Raw genomic sequence first — 16305 nt, forward strand, 5'->3', positions numbered from 1 at the left:
ACCCCTGCTCCTGGCACATGATGGCCTGGTAGGCCCGTTTTTCTTTCTTACCTGGCTCCAGATCCTCTCTATGCATCTGGGAAGGGCGAAAACAGCCTTTCCCACTCCCTTGGAGGCCCTATGGAGGCTGAAAGGGCCCATTTCCCAACTCTCGGTGGGACAGGAAGCGACTTTTTTGCTGTCCCCAGCCTCCAGAACCTCTCTAGGAGTCTCTAGGAGCCTCTCTAGGAGTCTCTGGAGGCTGGGGACAGGAAAAAACATCACTTCCTGTCCCACCAGGAGTCGGGAAATGGGCCCTTTCAGCCTCCGTATGGCCTCCAAGGGAGTGGGAAAGGCTGTTTTCGCCCTTCCCAGATGCATAGAGAGGATCTGGAGCCAGGTAAGAAAGAAAAACGGGCCTTCTCCACCCCCCCCAGGCCCTCCAGAGGCAGGAAACAGACTGTTTCCCTACTTCTGGTGGGCCCAGAACGCCCGAAAATCAGCTGGCCGGCGTGCGCATGCGCCCCAGAACTGAGCTGGCTTGCCCACTAATGTGGCTCCGCGTGCCACCTGTGGCACGCGTGCCATAGGTTTGCCATCACGGGTCTATTCCATTAATCCCCCTGTCTCTAGTTTGCATCCCTATTCTAACTTTTAATTATGCCACTATTATATTTAAAAATTTTCCCTTTCTATCCATTGTCTCTTGCCCGCTTTAAAGCTTTAATTGTTTTTTTCTTAGCTTGCCTCCCATTTTCCTCTCTTGAATCTTTGTCTCTATCTTGACCAATCATTTTAAACATTTCTCCCTTCTCTGCCCTATTCCATTCTCTAATTTTCAAAATATCTACTCTTGCCCCTATGTCTCTTCCAAAAAAAATATTCCTGCAACTCCAGTTCTTTTTTTAATTCCCTTAAAATACTCTCCCCTCATCTTATTTCATCAGTCATTATTGTTTTTGTAGTTATCTCCTTCTTGTCATGTCATTTTATTTGTTGGTTTATCTGTTCTGTTTTTTCATCTACTCTTTCAATTGGCTCCTCCTCTTCCTGGGCGTCATGGTCACTCCTTGTCCTTTGTATCATGTTTTCCAGCTCTCAATCTATACTCTGCATTTTATTCATAATCTCCTTGTAGCTTCTTGTCAAAGTATCCTTAATACTTTGAATTAACGATGCCGTTTCTCCCCAAATTCCACTCCTTTCTTGCTGGTGGAGCATCTTGTTTAGTTTTATTTTGTCCCTCTTTTGACCAATAGTCCAAAAACCATATATTCAAACCTAAAGTCACTTCTCAAAAAGTTTAATATTCATGAATCTTTATATCCCAAAGCTGATTGACCTGTTCCTCTGGATAGTCCCAAGACGTTTTCCAGAACCTTCATAAGTCCTTCTATAAATTCAGTCTTGTGTTGTAGCCTTCAGGGGTCCACTTTAATAATAGTGTCTTTCTTATTCTCACATTTAAATTGCCAAGGGTTCTGGGAGGGGGGTGGGTTGTGTGGGTTTGGGGGAGAACCCGCGGGGGAGGGGGCCTGGTCCGGCTGAGGAGCGCAGCACGGGAGGTGTGGGACTCGGGGTCAAGGAGGGGGTTAGAGCTTGTGTTGTTGATGGACATTATATCAGTACTGTGGGTGGGAGGGGCAGATATGGCCGGAGCAGGGGGCCATATCATGTTGTGGGAGTGTGCGCTCGCTGTCTCCAAGTGGTGGCGCGCTCCGGCCTCCAATGCTCCTCTCATTCCCCAGGTTGCACAGACCCTCAGGCCCTGGGCCTTCGGCTGATGCTATGCAACGCCAGGTCCGTGGTAAATAAAGCCCCCCTCATTTGCGATCTTGTTCAGGAGGGGGGAGCGGACCTGGTGGATATTACAGAGACCTGGTTGGGCCAGGAGGGGGGTCCCCCTCGTTGAAATGTGCCCACCCAGTTTTCGCGCATTTCATCAGCCGAGGTCACAGGGGAGGGGCGGGGGGTGGCGGTTGTCATTAAAGAAGGTCTTGGCCCGAGGGAGGCCACTGTTCCTCAGACGGCTGGATGTGAGTCCCTCCTTGTGAAGTGGGGTCATGGGGTGCAGATGGGCTTGCTGGTTACGTACCTGGCTCCCTGCCACGTGTCAGCGGCCCTGCCCGAGCTGCTCAACGTTATAGCCGCGCTGGCGGTTGATACCCCCACGCTTATGGTCATGGGGATTTTAACCTGCCATCCATCGGTGAGGCATCTGAGGTGGCCCGGGAGTTCATGGCTTCCATGACGGCCATGGACCTGACCCAGTTAGTTCATGGCCCTACTCACACGGGGGGAAACACGCTGGACTTGGTTTTTGTCTCTGGTCAGTGGTTGAGTGATCTTGAGATAGGGGATATAGCGATCAAGCCCTTGTCATGGTCGGATCACTCCCTCCTTCGCCTTGACCTTCGAACCACCGCACCCCGCCGCAGGGAGGCGGAACCGATGAGGTGGTTCCGCCCCAGGCGCCTGATGGATCCGGATAGGTTCCAGATGGAGCTTGGGCCATTCCCTGATGCTCTGGCTCATGGGTCAACTGAAGACCTAGTGGCCGCCTGGGATAGGGCGGCCGCTGGAGCTTTGGACCGGGTCGTGCCTTTATGGCCTCTGACCTGGCGCCGGTCTCGCCTGGCTCCTTGGTTTACCGAGGAGCTGAGGGAGATGAAGTGCCAGAAAAGACGCCTGGAGAGCAGTTGGAGGGCTAGCCGTTCTGAATCCGACCGAACACTGGTAAGGTCTCATATTAAGACCTACCTGGTGGCGATAAAAATGGCAAAATGTAATTATTTTTCCGCTCTTATTGCATCATCAGATAATTGCCCGGCTGCCCTGTTTAGGGTGACCCGCTCCCTGCTCCACCAGGGAGCGCGGGAGGACCCCTTGGAGGGTAGGGCCGAGGATTTTGCACAGTATCTGTATGACAAAATTGCTCAGATTCGGGAACACCTGGACTCTGACTGGGTAGATTCAGGGGGGATGATGGAGGCAGGTCTTGAGAATATTATCTGGGAAGAGTTTGATCCTGTGACTCCCGAAGACGTGGACAGGATACTGGGCAGACTGAGCACGGCCACATGTTTATTGGACCCGTGTCCCTCCTGGTTGGTGCTGGCCTCTCGGGAGGTTACACGAGGGGATTATAAATGCTTCCTTGAGTGAGGGTGTCTTCCCTGCCGACTTGAAAGAGGCGGTGGTGAGGCCTCTCCTCAAGAAGCCTTCCCTGGACCCGGCAGTGTTGGCTAATTATCGTCCAGTCTCCAACCTTCGCTTTGTTGCAAAGGTTGTTGAGAGTGTGGTAGTGCGACAGCTTCCTCAGTACCTGGATGAATCGGCTTATCTAGATCTGTTCCAGTCAGGCTTCAGGCCTGGGTACAGCACAGAAACGGCATTGGTTGATGATCTCTGGAGGGCTCGGGACAGGGGTTGCTCCTCTGTCCTGGTCCTATTAGACCTCTCAGCAGCTTTTGATACCATCGACCATGGTATCATGCTGCACCGGTTGGAAGAGTTAGGGGTGGGGGGCACCGTGCTGCGGTGGTTCTCCTCCTTTCTCTCTGACCAGTTGCAGTCTGTGTTGGCAGGGGGGCAGAGGTCGACCTTGGAGGCCCCTTGTATGTGGGGTGACACAGGGGTCGGTCTTCTCGCCCCTTCTGTTCAACATTTATGTGAAGCCGCTGGGTGAGATCATCCGTGGTTTTGGGGTGAAGTCATCAGTACGCTGATGACATTGAGCTGTACATCTCCACACTGGATCACCCCAATGATGCCCTTGAAGTGATGTCCCGTGCCTGGAGGCTGTACAGATCTGGATGGGGAGAAACAGACTCAGGCTCAACCCATCCAAGACCGAGTGGCTGTGGTTTCCGGCATCCCGATATAGTCAGTTGGTGCCATCTCTGACTATTGGGGGCAAGTCGTTGGCCCCCACAGAGAGGGCTCGCAACTTGAGTGTCCTCCTGGACTCACGGCTGTCTTTAGAAGAGCATTTGACGGCTGTGGCCAGGAGGACTTTTTATCAGGTCCGCCTGATCCACCAGTTGCGTCCCTTTCTGGATCAGGACTCGTTAAGTACAGTCACTCATGCCCTCATCACTTCCCGCCTGGACTACTGTAATGCTGTCTACATGGGGCTCCCCTTGAGGAGCACCCGGAGGGTCCAGCTGGTCCAGAATGCGGCCGCGTGGGTGGTTATGGGAGCGACGTGGCACTCCCATGTGACTCCCCTCCTGCGCGAGCTGCACTGGCTCCCGGTGGTCTTCCGGGTGTGCTTCCAGGTTTTGGTTACCACCTTTAGAGCGCTCCATGGCTTAGGACCGGGGTATCTACGAGACCGCCTTCTGCCACCAGTAGCCTCTCACCGACCAGTACGCTCCCATAGAGAGGGGCTTCTCAGGTTGCCGTCGGTCAAACAGTGTCGACTGGTGGCCCCCAGGGGGAGAGCCTTCTCTGTGGGGGCACCTGCCGTCTGGAACGAGCTCCTCCCGGAGATATGGAGGATCCTGGATCTGCGCACTTTCCGCCGTGCCCTCAAAACATTCCTATTCCAGCAGGCTGGAATAATAATAATAATAATAATAATAATAATAATAATAATAATAATAATAATAATAATAATAATAATAATAATAATAATAATAATAATAATAACCAAGTATTTCCAAGATTTTGGGAATGTGTTATGCCTTCCTTTTGCCAGCAGGTGGCACTCTTAGGTCATATTTCAATATTAACCAGTTTTATCCAATTTTAATGGTAACTTAATGGGGATTTTAGAAGCCTCTGACTTAATGCATAATAAAGTCAAGGAATTAACTTCAGCCAAGTACATTTGACGAATTCGTAAGATATTAATGTCCAAATTGAGTGGAGGAAACATCATAAAAGCCATAAATACCTGGGCTATACCTGTCATTAGATACTCTGCAGGAATAATTGACTGGACCCAGATGGAGTTAGACAATTTGGACAGAAAAACAAGGAAGCTTATGACAATGAATCATGCCTTGCACCCTAAAAGTGATGTTGACCGATTATATTTACCAAGAGCAGAGGGTGGTCGAGGACTCCTACAAGTAAAGCAGACTGTGGAAGAAGAAAAATGCAGCTTGAATGGTTACATCCAGAAAAGTGAAGAACCAATGATTAAGGAAGTAAATAAAGGAGGCCTTTTAAAGACAACTAAAACAAAAGCAGAATATAAGAAAGAAGTAATTGAGCAGCGAGCTGAAAATTGGAAACACAAAGCTCTGCATGGCCAATACTTGAAAAGTATTGAAGGCAAAGCTGACCAGAAACTAACTTGGAACTGGTTAAGATCAGGAGTACTGAAAAAAGAAACAGAAAGCTTTATTTTGGCAGCTCAAGAACAAGCCCTAGCCACAAACTGTATGAAGGCAAAAATTCAACATGTTACCACCAACAGCAAATGCCGCCTCTGCAATGAAAAAGAAGAGACAGTTGACCACCTGATCAGTGGGTGCAGCAAAATTTCACAAACTGACTACCTACAACGTCATGACCGTGTTGCTAAAATCATTCACTGGAAATTGTGCCAGAAGTTTGGATTTGAATACAGCAAAAACCACTGGGAACATCAGGTTGAGAAAGTTTTAGAGAATGAGAAACTCAAGATCTTGTGGGACTTTAGGATTCAGACTGACAGGCACTTGATCCACAACACACCTGACATAACAATAGTTGAAAAGAAAAAAGTATGGTTCATTGACATTGCAATACCTGGTGATGCACGAATTGAAGATAAGCAGCAAGAAAAAATCACAAAGTACCGGGACTTACAAATTGAAGTTGAGCGACTGTGGAAAAAGAAATTGTGTGTTGTCCCGATTGTAATTGGAGCCCTCGGAGCAATACCCAAAGGGCTACCCCGCTATTTAGAAATTCTAAATTTGCCGGACTTGAACATTTTGACTCTACAAAAAACCACCTTACTCGGAACAGCTTACATCCTCCGACGATACCTTAACAGTTCCTAGGTCCTGTTGTGGCCCCGCCCTCTGAGCCTGTCCCATCGGAGGAAGAAAGCTCCGAGCATGAGGAAGAGGAGTCAGCCAGGCCTCCCTCTCCAGGCCCCTCCCCTCTGGCATTGTTTCAAGTGCCGGCCGAGGGAGAGGAAACAGCTGCTTCGGATCAGAGTGATAATGACACATCATTCCTGGACGCACGCCTCCGAAGGCGTGATAAACGTTTGCAGCAGCTTGGGAGGCGTGCTAGGGATTAGAACTGAGTCACTGGACCACACCCCAGAGACCACACCCCAGAGACTATATAATAGAGAGTGGTGGTCAAGGATCTTTTGTGACGAACAAAGCAAAACCTTGGACAGTCACTAAAGCCTCGTCCGGAACTGCTGGGAGGAATATTATTTCTGTTTGGACTTTCTTGAACGTTCGTATCTTATCTGTCTGTTTGTGAAAATAAAGACCCTTGGCAGACGGTGTGTCTATCGCTGCCAAGTCGGAGATAAGAACTGGGTGCGTTCCAAAGTGTTTCCTTAACCCTCGACTGGCTGTGTGTGTGTGTGTGGGGACGGGGACAGATCAGGTCCTTGGTTAGGACTCGAGCTGCTGAGCTATTAACCAGCCTCAAAGGCTGTGAATCTCACTAAAGATTAACCAATAAATAATAGCCAAGTATTTCCAAGATTTTGGGAATGTGTTATGCCTTCCTTTTGCCAGCAGGTGGCACTCTTAGGTCATATTTCAATATTAACCAGTTTTATCCAATTTTAATGGTAACAATCCAAAATATAAAGATGATATTAGTTTTTTAAGTATTAGTTTTTCCAGCATTTTAAAATGCCTATCCAAAACAATGCCTGTCCAATTTAAAAATCCAATTTTTTGTATTTTTAAAGGTTTTTGCCTTTCTTCAATTTTGAAATTCTTCTCAAAATGTTAAAATGCTGTTTTTAAAAATAGCAGTGAGCCTCTCTTTTCCTGGATATTCTTTTGGGGTTGAGTTTTAAATAAAAAGGATTCTTGTCACACAGTTCCAGACACTGTTCACCAACTCAGCTCCAGTACAGTTCTTAGATGTTTCTCAGCTGTCCCAGCTTCATGGCAGCCATCTTTAGGCTGCCTCTTCTCCTCACCTTGGCATAGAGGGAAAAAAGCCCAGGGTTCAGCAGGAGAGTTGCGATCTCTCCTGCGACCTCTCAGGGTGCCCCTCCTTAGCTTTGCCGCCTCTACAAGGTGGCTTTGGCTCTTCTTGGAGCCCATAAACAGGGAGAACTCAGCACAGGGAACGCGGAGACCCGTTCCCTGCTTCTGATTTTGCAGCGACATCAGCCGGAAGTCCCACAGTTAACTTTTATGGCTACTCAGAACCACTCAGAGAGGGCGTGGCCAGCGTCGGGCGGTACGGTGTGGATTCTGGACCTCTGGGAGAACACCGATATCCCAGCCGATTTTGGGGATCCCTAGGGATCATAGCTGTCCTGTAGCGACAGTGAAGAAAGGAGGCACAGGCTGGTACAGATAGGGAAAGAGCAAGTTCCCTGAAGTGCTGGCATTAGTCTCCGACCCAGCGGTGAGGGAAGGCAGCCATGGAGCTGTCAAAATCAGGAGCGGCCACAAACAAGAAGAGGAAGAGCAGGAGTGGAGATTGAACAGAGTATTGTTACCGGGTGAGTGATTGGCCAACTCACAGGTAAGAAGAAAAAAAAAATTAAAGCTTGAAAGAAGTCCTAACGCATAATTAGAAGCTAATTGGAACTCAGTTGGGGGGAAAAAAGGAACTTTAAAACTAAAACCCTAAAGGAACCTTCCACTTGGATTTAAAATTGGACTTGGAAGAAATTAAAAATAAGATAAGAAAAAGAAAATAGAGAAGTATTCTTTAAACAACAAAAGGACTTAATTTGGAGAAGAGGAAGTAATTATTTTTGTGGATTTACAATTGATACTTTGTTGTCGGGGGATTTGTGAATTGGAGAGAGACATCTACTGGTGAAAAGAAAGTATCGCACTAAGTTTATTTGGACCATCGTGAGAAGATTTTGGAGGAGTGTTTGTTTAAACAGCTGGAGCACGATTTCAAAAGAAGTGGAAAGAACAAAGACTATATTTGAATTGGATACTATTTGGAAAGAAAAAAGAAGAAAGAGACACTATATGGACTTGAATTTGAATTATATGTAAACGAAAATAATGAATTTAAAAATATTTGCCCTTTAAATTGATAACATGGAGAATTGGGAGGATGAATATGAGAAACTAAGGAAGATGTTTCAAAAGATAAGAGAAGCGTTTAAGGGAAGCAAAGAAGTGGAGGACTGGTTAGAATGTAAAAAAAATGAAAGAGAAAATATGAATGGGAAGCAAGAGAACCAAGAAGACAATATTGAAAAGGAAACGATTGAAAATAAAGATACAGATGATTACACTGGGATTGACAGTGAACGTATGAAAATGGATAAGGGGAATATCTCTCAAAAAAGAAGAGAAGACAAGAAAATGGGGAAATATTGAGAGGGAAAATTAAAAGAGTAAAAATTAGAGAAAGGAGGCAGAAAGGGAGATATAAGAAAAAGAAGAAGATAAGAGAATGGGAGAAAGGGTGGAAATGATCAAGAAATGGAATTGTGGAGAGATTAAAAGAAAATGGTTAAAAAAGGGATAGCAGAAAGGAAATTAAAATATCAGTATGTTGATTTAAGAGAAGGATATTAGTAGTAGAAACTGTATGTAAAAAGTAATTTAGAAGAAAAATATAGATTATTGTAAAAGGGATATAAGTAAGGATGAAATGAAATGTGGGCAAGAAGTAAAAAAGAAGAAAGATGCTGTTTAATGTAAAATAGAACAGTAGATGTAATATGAAAGACAGAATGGGTTATATGTTTTGTTGTTTGAAGATGTATAGATTGGAGAGAAAAAATAGTGGATGGTAAAGAAGAGTGTGTTAAAGATGGAGACGAACAAAGGAATTAATTGAAATCAAGATGAAAAATTGAAATGTAAAATTGAACAAAATTGAAATGTTAGTAAATGATGTAAGTAAGAATGAAATGAAATATAAGTAAGAAGTAAAATAAAAGAAAGATATTGTTAAAGGTAAAATAGATTAAGGATTGGAAGGCCAACTCAGCAAAGGTTTTAAGGTAAAAATGGAATAAGTTGAAATATATTGTTAATAATTAAAAAAGGAGGGGAATTTTGAGAAATATATTTAATAAATGGAGGAAAAGTCAGGTTTGTCTGGACACCATAGTGGAAAATAGTAAATTAAAAATGAATACAGCAATAGAGAGAGACGAAAGAAGGAGTAGAGGGATGGAAGGAAGGGAGAAGGAGAGAGAGGAATGGAAGAAAGGGAAGAGGGGAGGGAGGGAGGGAGGGGAAATAAGAGTAGGAGAGAAGTTTAGATAGGGAGAAAGAGAGGAGGAGGGGGAGAAAGGAAGGGGAAGTAGGGAAGGAGTAGGAGAGGAGGAAAGAAGAAAGTAGGAAGGATAAAACGAGGGAGACGGAAGAGAATGAGAAGAAAGATTGCTGTACAATAAAAAAGATGAAATGGAAGAAAGGTAACCCTGAACATGTGTAAATGTATTAGGATAAAGAATGAATTATTAAAAAGTAAAAAAGAATAAATATGAGTAAAAATAGAGAAATTAGAATTTGAGGGCGAATGAAGATGTTGTTCATATAAATAAACATAGAAATATTAAGATATGATTAAAAAACATGGAAAAAGATGATTTTGGCAGAAATTGTAACTAAGTAAAATGTATTTGGATATGATAAGTTGTATAAGATATGATATGGCCAATACTCTGTTCATAAAATATGCGGGTGAATGGGGGGGGGGGGAGGAAAAAAAATCAATAAAACTTGATTAAAAAAAAAAAAAAGAACCACTCAGAGAGTCGGTTTGGGATGTCCCGATAGGTAGTTACTTGGGCAATTTGCTTGTCTAGGCTCGTTCTGAAAAAGTGAACTAATAGCCGCTCCAGCAAAGGGGGTAGCTTCCCCACAGATCTCCTGAATTCACGGATGTGTTCCTTAATGGGTCACCCTGTTTGCTTTAGGTTTCGAAGCTCATCCTCCGGATACTGATCCTCCTCCACCTCCTCAAATCTGGCTTCTAGCTCTTGTAGGAAGTCGTCAACGTCTTGCAGCTGGGGGGCTCTCCTCTTATGGAGGGCTGCTAGCCATTCCTTTGCTTCTCCCTCTAGCCCCCCGGCGATGGTATTCACCATGGCTCTGGTAAAGATGTCCATAGCACTTCAAAAGAAATCCAGTTATTTATTAGGAGCTTCATGTCGGCACAATCCAAGTGAAGCCAACTCTGACCTCACTTAATTCACGCCTTGAACCTGTTTCCCCCTCCCCCCAAGGTGTGCCATCTGTCACTTTCCCCAACGAAGCAATTTCACGGATTGTAGAAGTCCCTCCAGCCACTGTGGGTCCCCCTGGAGATGACCTTGACGTTGCCACTGGAATGTGCTTTATTTTGACTGAAATGCAAGTTCCTTGATGCAGCTGCGAGGCTCAGTTTTCCCATCCCCCTGCCTATGGCAACTCGAGAGCAGGTCAGGAATGGTTTGCGAGTTGACATTAGGAATGTAAATCCTTCCATTCCCCACCATCCAGTCAAAGCTGAAGAAGCTTCTTGGATGAAATGCGAAATTTCTTCAAAGAAAAACCAGAAAGTCCAGTTGCCTCTTGAAAAAAGCACCTTTGGGACATTTGTGGAATCCCACATTTTATGCAGTAATATCTTCTTGTTGATTGAGAAATTAAATGAATCTATAGCAAATATTAGCTATATGCTGCAGCTAGAAGTATAGAAGACCAAGGTCGTTCTGCTTGACAGGGAAATGGAGTGAACCATTGCAAGTTATAATTAAATGGTAAAAAGATGTAAAAATGTTGGCTGAAGGTCAATGGATAGTAGTTGGTCTCCCACAAAGAATGAACTTTTGACAAAAGAAGTTCTGCCTTATTTGTTATAAGGAAAAGAGGGGTATATTAAAACAAACATAAACATATGTTATGTGCAGTGGAAATGGAGTATTTAAGAAGTATCACATAAGGGTCTGAACACAGCACGCAAACCACTTGGTTTATTGACCTTTAACATTTAATTGGTCATAACCTGTGCATTTTCTAGCCGTGCTTCATGAAAAATGTGCAGTGTTTGAATTGGAAGCTGCCCAGAATCATTGACTCAGATGGTCAGAGAAGAAGGAAGGAAAGAAGGAAAGGAAAGGAAGAAAAAAAACCTGGTATTGCAACAACTGCACAGCCTGTAGTTTACTTAGCTTTTGTGGCCTAGGAAATAACTTTTGTGGAATTACAAAAGATAGCCTTACAAATAATCAGTATTAAAAATAAGGCTATGTATAATAAAGTATTGAGAATTCCAGGTCATTTGATTCAAATAAATCAGCCTTGGTAGTTTCAATTGGATCCACCCTTCAGTTTGAAATCTGAGATTAGAAACAGTCTAATTCCACCTACTTGGCAGTTTCCCCAATTTGTTCATGAATTTATCTTTCATGTCTGAAAAAATGTTTTCTTTGGTGGGCATCTCAGTGGCATTGATGGAGGGCTCCATCTGGGATTCTGTCACTTCTGAATCTATCCTGGCTGACCTCCGAGCTGCATTCATTGTGGAATCTGGAAAGTGAGAATGAAAAGGCAGGTAATTTATGTACTCTCTTAGACAATTGCTACAGGTTTAATCTAAATCTTTGAATTTTTTCTTCTTTTAAAATTAAATAATGCAATCTTAAGAGGGACGTGTCTTTACAATGGCATCTTCTTCCTGTTCCTCATAACCTTTTTTTCCTTGAAATGAAGTTTTTAATTTCCCCCTGTTTCTATAGAAGGAGGAAACAAAGAACAAGAAGAGGTAGTGTTTATCAGGATCTTTTTACATGACTAAGAGGTCTGGAGGTTGTTCTGTTCCCTATTTTCTTCTCATGATTTCCTTTTTTTTTTTTTATTGAAAAAGTTTTTCAAATACAAATTTTTCCCCCGTTTTTCCCCCCCTCCTCCCTAACCCCCCTCCCCCTCCCCTTCCCCTTTGACTTCTTCATAGTAAAACCCAAATTCATAACAGATTATATCATACTTTACCATCCACTTACTCCATCTCCATATGCTGACCCTTTCTTTCTAATAAAATTATCATATCCCCCTTATACTATACTATAATATACATTTCAAAGTGACATTCTATTATAACATTGTCTAATAACTCCTAATTTAACATAATAATATTATATCTCCCAATTTAACGATTTCCACTCATGATCTACCCTTTTACTACCCCCCATACGATATAACATTTCAGAACATACTTCCACTATAAGACTATACAATAAATCCTAATTTAACATTTATTCAGTTCAGCTACCCATTTCCTTCCCCCCCATCATTATGTCTCTTAGCTCAAATCTTTTACATATATTCACATCTAAACATAATATCCCTTTTTTTTATAAACTAAACAATCAATAACCTAACCTATCTCCACCCACTTTCCTACAAAACTAACTACCATGATTGTTCTTAATATCTTTATTCTTCTGCCCACTCCACTAGAAAAAAATTCCCTTATGTAAATAAAATCCTAAAAGAAAAAAACTTTAGGCTTGTAATCCATATGATATCTTCTGTAATGTCTTTCAACTGGATGATAAACTCCATCGCCCATGTTAGGGTAACATCGCATCCTAATTCCAACAGTATTTTCAGTATCTTCAATTACCATCTGCCCCCATCAGTAACAAATATCTTCATATTGCAAAAAGAAAAAAAAACAAACACAACAACCACCCGAGTGACTTTATATTTATATTCCATATAATGTCTATAGAGGTGTCTTTTATCCAGATTATTAATTCCAACCACCATAATAGGGTAACAACCAGATCTTCTGCGTGCCCCAATCCAGTAGATCTCTTGCCATGTAACTCAGCATACACGTATTGTATTTATCAAGAAATCCAAAAAACAAACAAGATATTTCCAACCATTCGATTTAAGGCCTTTTTCACATCCCAAAAAAATTCAGCACTGCAGAGATCTGTCACTCTCCTCAGGATAAAATAAACCAATACTTTGCCCATTATCTTTTTGTATATTCAGTCCTCTCATAAGTAATTGGCATTACACTGTTGTTTATTTTAGAAGTTTTTCTTTTTGTGAGACCTACTTCTTCTTTTCTTAACTTTTTGTGGGTTGGATCTCCATCCTAAATTCCTTTCTGTAGATTGTGTATCGACTGTTTGATTTTCATGCTGATCTATAACTTGATCTTGTTGGTTTTGTTTTTGTGGCTGAAATCTTTCTGGTTCTGTAAATTGTATATCAACTGATTGACTTCCATGCTGGTTTGTGGCTTGATAAATCATTGCGTTAGGATCCGGAACCACCTCTCTTATATTAAATAATTCAGCTGAGACCTCTGAGAGAGAATCCAAAAGCGGCTCATCTGTGGAGACCTCTATAACTTGTTGTTTCTTCATTACTTCCATCTCCTTCTGCTTTTCTTGAGTTTCTGTCTCTTGTTGATTTTGCTTTTTAAGGACCTTGTAGTAAAATTATTCCGCTTTTTCAACAGTATTTAACTGATATCTTACTCCTTGATATCTCAATATTATACCCACTGGGACATCCCACCTGAATGAAATATTTTGTTTTCTTAGCTCAGTCACCAAAAGTCCAAATTTCTTTCTATCTCTTAACATCTTAGGCGGCAATTCTTTATATATCCAAATTTTTCTCCCATACAATTGTAGAATAGAATTAAAGGATTTTTGCACAATATCATTTCTTATTTCTTTATCTATAAAATAAATCACCACATCTCTAGGCAGTTGCCTTTGCTTTGCAATCCAAGAATTTACTCTATAGGCCTTATCAATTTTACAGAATACCTCCTCAGGATGAACCTTTAAGATCCCAGCCAGAACTTGAGCAGATGTTTTTCTTAGATCATCACTGTTATTTTCCTGTAAACCTCTGATTCTGATCGCAAATTCTGTCAGCCTGTATTGCATCATTACAACTTCTCTTTCAATTCCTTGCTTTATATCTTCTGCATTATAAGTCTCATGACCAGCTTCCTCTTTAGACTTTACTTCTAAACTATTGTCTTGAATATTTATTAAATCCTTTTCAATTCTTAATATTTTATTGTCCAAATTATAAATCTTATCATCAATTTTCTCCATTTTAGACTCTAGCAATTTAATATTTGTATCCAACTTTATAACAATTTCTGAAAAACCATTAGTCACTGTTACAATCTTTTGTTGCAAGTTATCATACTTTAGTTGTATCATTTCTTTAATTTCCTGCCTTAATTTTTCAAATTTCTGGTTCACAGTCTCATGATATTTTGCCATTTCCTCCTGAATAAATTCTTTTAAATTAAAACCATTCTGCAGAGTCTGTAAGCTCAGAGCTTGTTCAACCAGTTGTGAGTGGGGGAGCACCCCCCCCTTCTTGTCTATCAGGCTTTATTAGTAACGCCATCCTACCAGCAAACTTTTTTTTTTCCCCCCAAACAAGATCAAGTACAAATCTCCAAGAAGAGAGGAACTTAAAATAACTAATTTTCTTCTAAATTGTAGCCAGCACTATATATTCCGCTACTTTGTATCTGTTATGGAAGGACTCTCACTTTCGGCTTTCTTCTACTTCCCAAGCCTCAGCGGTCGCCATTTAATTTTTTTTTTTTTCTCTTTCACTCTGAAATGCTTATAAATTCATTAAGGATACTTGCAATTTAGGGTCCCAAGTCCAAGTCTCATCTTTTTTAATAAATCCATCTGTTAGATTCGTTGATTAATCCAGTTCCAGCGCCTAGCTCTGCAAAAAGGCAGAGTGCGCCCGATGCCCGGAGCAACGGCAAGGGGAAATAGGGAGCCTCAACCTGCTCGTCCCCAAGAGTTAAAAAAAAACCTCTGGGGACTTCGCAGAGGGCTCTACCTGCCCTCGCCTGCTCAGACTCACATTTCCGTCAGGAAATGGAGTTTTTCGAGCCGCCTTTCAGGTGTAAAGGCGGCTCTTTACAGGCAATGGGGCGGCGGTCACGGAGGACCGTCTGGCGGCGCCGGAAGCCAGACAGGAAGTCCTCTTCTCATGATTTCCTATCAATGGTCCAGTAAACCAAGGTATGTTTGAAACCCCAAACACTGAAATATCTCCTGGCATTATATTTAAACTGGCTGCTTTATTTCTTGTAAAATTAAAAAAAAAAAAATCTAGATGGTTTTTAAAGTACTGAAACAGACTTTAGATACAGGCAGTCCTCGACTTACAACAGTTCATTTAGTAACCGTTCAAAGTTACAGCGGCACTCTTCCGGTTGATGTTGCAGCAATATCAGACACAGGAAACTGGGCTCCATTCCCTGTGCTGACTTCTCCCTGTTTGTGGGCTCCGAGAGGAGCCAAAGCCGCCCTGTAGGGGCGGTGAAGCAAACAGGGGCACCCTGTGAGGTTGAGGAGAGTTGCAGCTCTCCTGTCTGACCCGGGGTTCTTTTTCCCTCTCAGTCACGGCAGGAAGAACAGGCAGCCTAACGATGGCTGCCACAAAGCTGGGACAACCGAAGAACAACTAAGACTGGTGCTGCAGAGAATTAGGTGAACTGTGCTGGAAGTGGGGTAGAGGATTTCCTTTTGCTTTAAATTTAACCCCAAGGAACAATTTAGAACTATTTGCTCAGAACTAGGTTGTCAAGTCCCAGCTTGCCATACCAGGGGGGATGGGGGGAACTGCTGTGGGGACGGCATGATGGCTGCGGGAGCGGCGTGGCTTCAGCAGCTGGCGTCCCAGGTGCTCCCGACGGCTTCCTGCTCCTTCGGCCAGCGTGCCCATTTCCATCAGCTGACCAGCGCTGATGGTGGCACAGCTGATGGGCAGAGGACTGTGAACCGCCATTTCCTAGCTGCTGCAGTTCCTAACAGCTGCGGCTGCACTGGGGTAGCCCAGGAGACCCGGAAGGAGGAATGAACACAGCCGGATGCTGGCTATGGGGGTGGGCTGGGCCATGGGGGTGCCTATGTTAATTCAGAGCTATTTACAGTGCTGGTAGGCAATAGCTCCCAGCGCTGACTTTGTATCTGTTACAACTCAGTCATGCCGGACTGCTGCCGCATTAAAACCTACAGCAAATAACCTTGTTTCTGAGTTTGATTACCTGGCATATGGACGCCTGAGATAGGTGTTAAAGCGACGTTTAAGCATTCTGAGAAAATACTAGACCGGAAATAAAAGGCGCAAGAGAGAAAAATAATAAATTTTGAAATATACAGAAAATTGGATTCTTAAACTGGGAAGACAT

At 43.1% G+C, this 16305-nt stretch overlaps 1 protein-coding gene across 1 annotated transcript in view; it reads right to left on the reverse strand.

Annotated features, from left to right (window-relative positions):
• LOC139317710 (synaptotagmin-1-like) overlaps positions 1-15902 on the reverse strand; it is a 56713-nt gene extending 40811 nt beyond the window's left edge. The window contains exons 1-2 of the mRNA XM_070944786.1: positions 15719-15902; positions 11466-11624 (exon numbers count right to left, since the gene is read on the reverse strand). Of these exons, the coding sequence (XP_070800887.1) occupies positions 11466-11624; positions 15719-15902 (343 nt within the window). The remainder of the gene's footprint in view (positions 1-11465; positions 11625-15718) is intronic.
• Between the last annotated feature and the right edge of the window lie 403 nt (positions 15903-16305).

This window comes from Pituophis catenifer, unplaced genomic scaffold (assembly GCF_029215685.1).
Source record: "Pituophis catenifer annectens isolate HBS135680 unplaced genomic scaffold, rPitCat1.0.hap2 SCAF_5, whole genome shotgun sequence".
Classification (NCBI taxonomy): Eukaryota; Metazoa; Chordata; class Lepidosauria; order Squamata; family Colubridae; genus Pituophis; species Pituophis catenifer.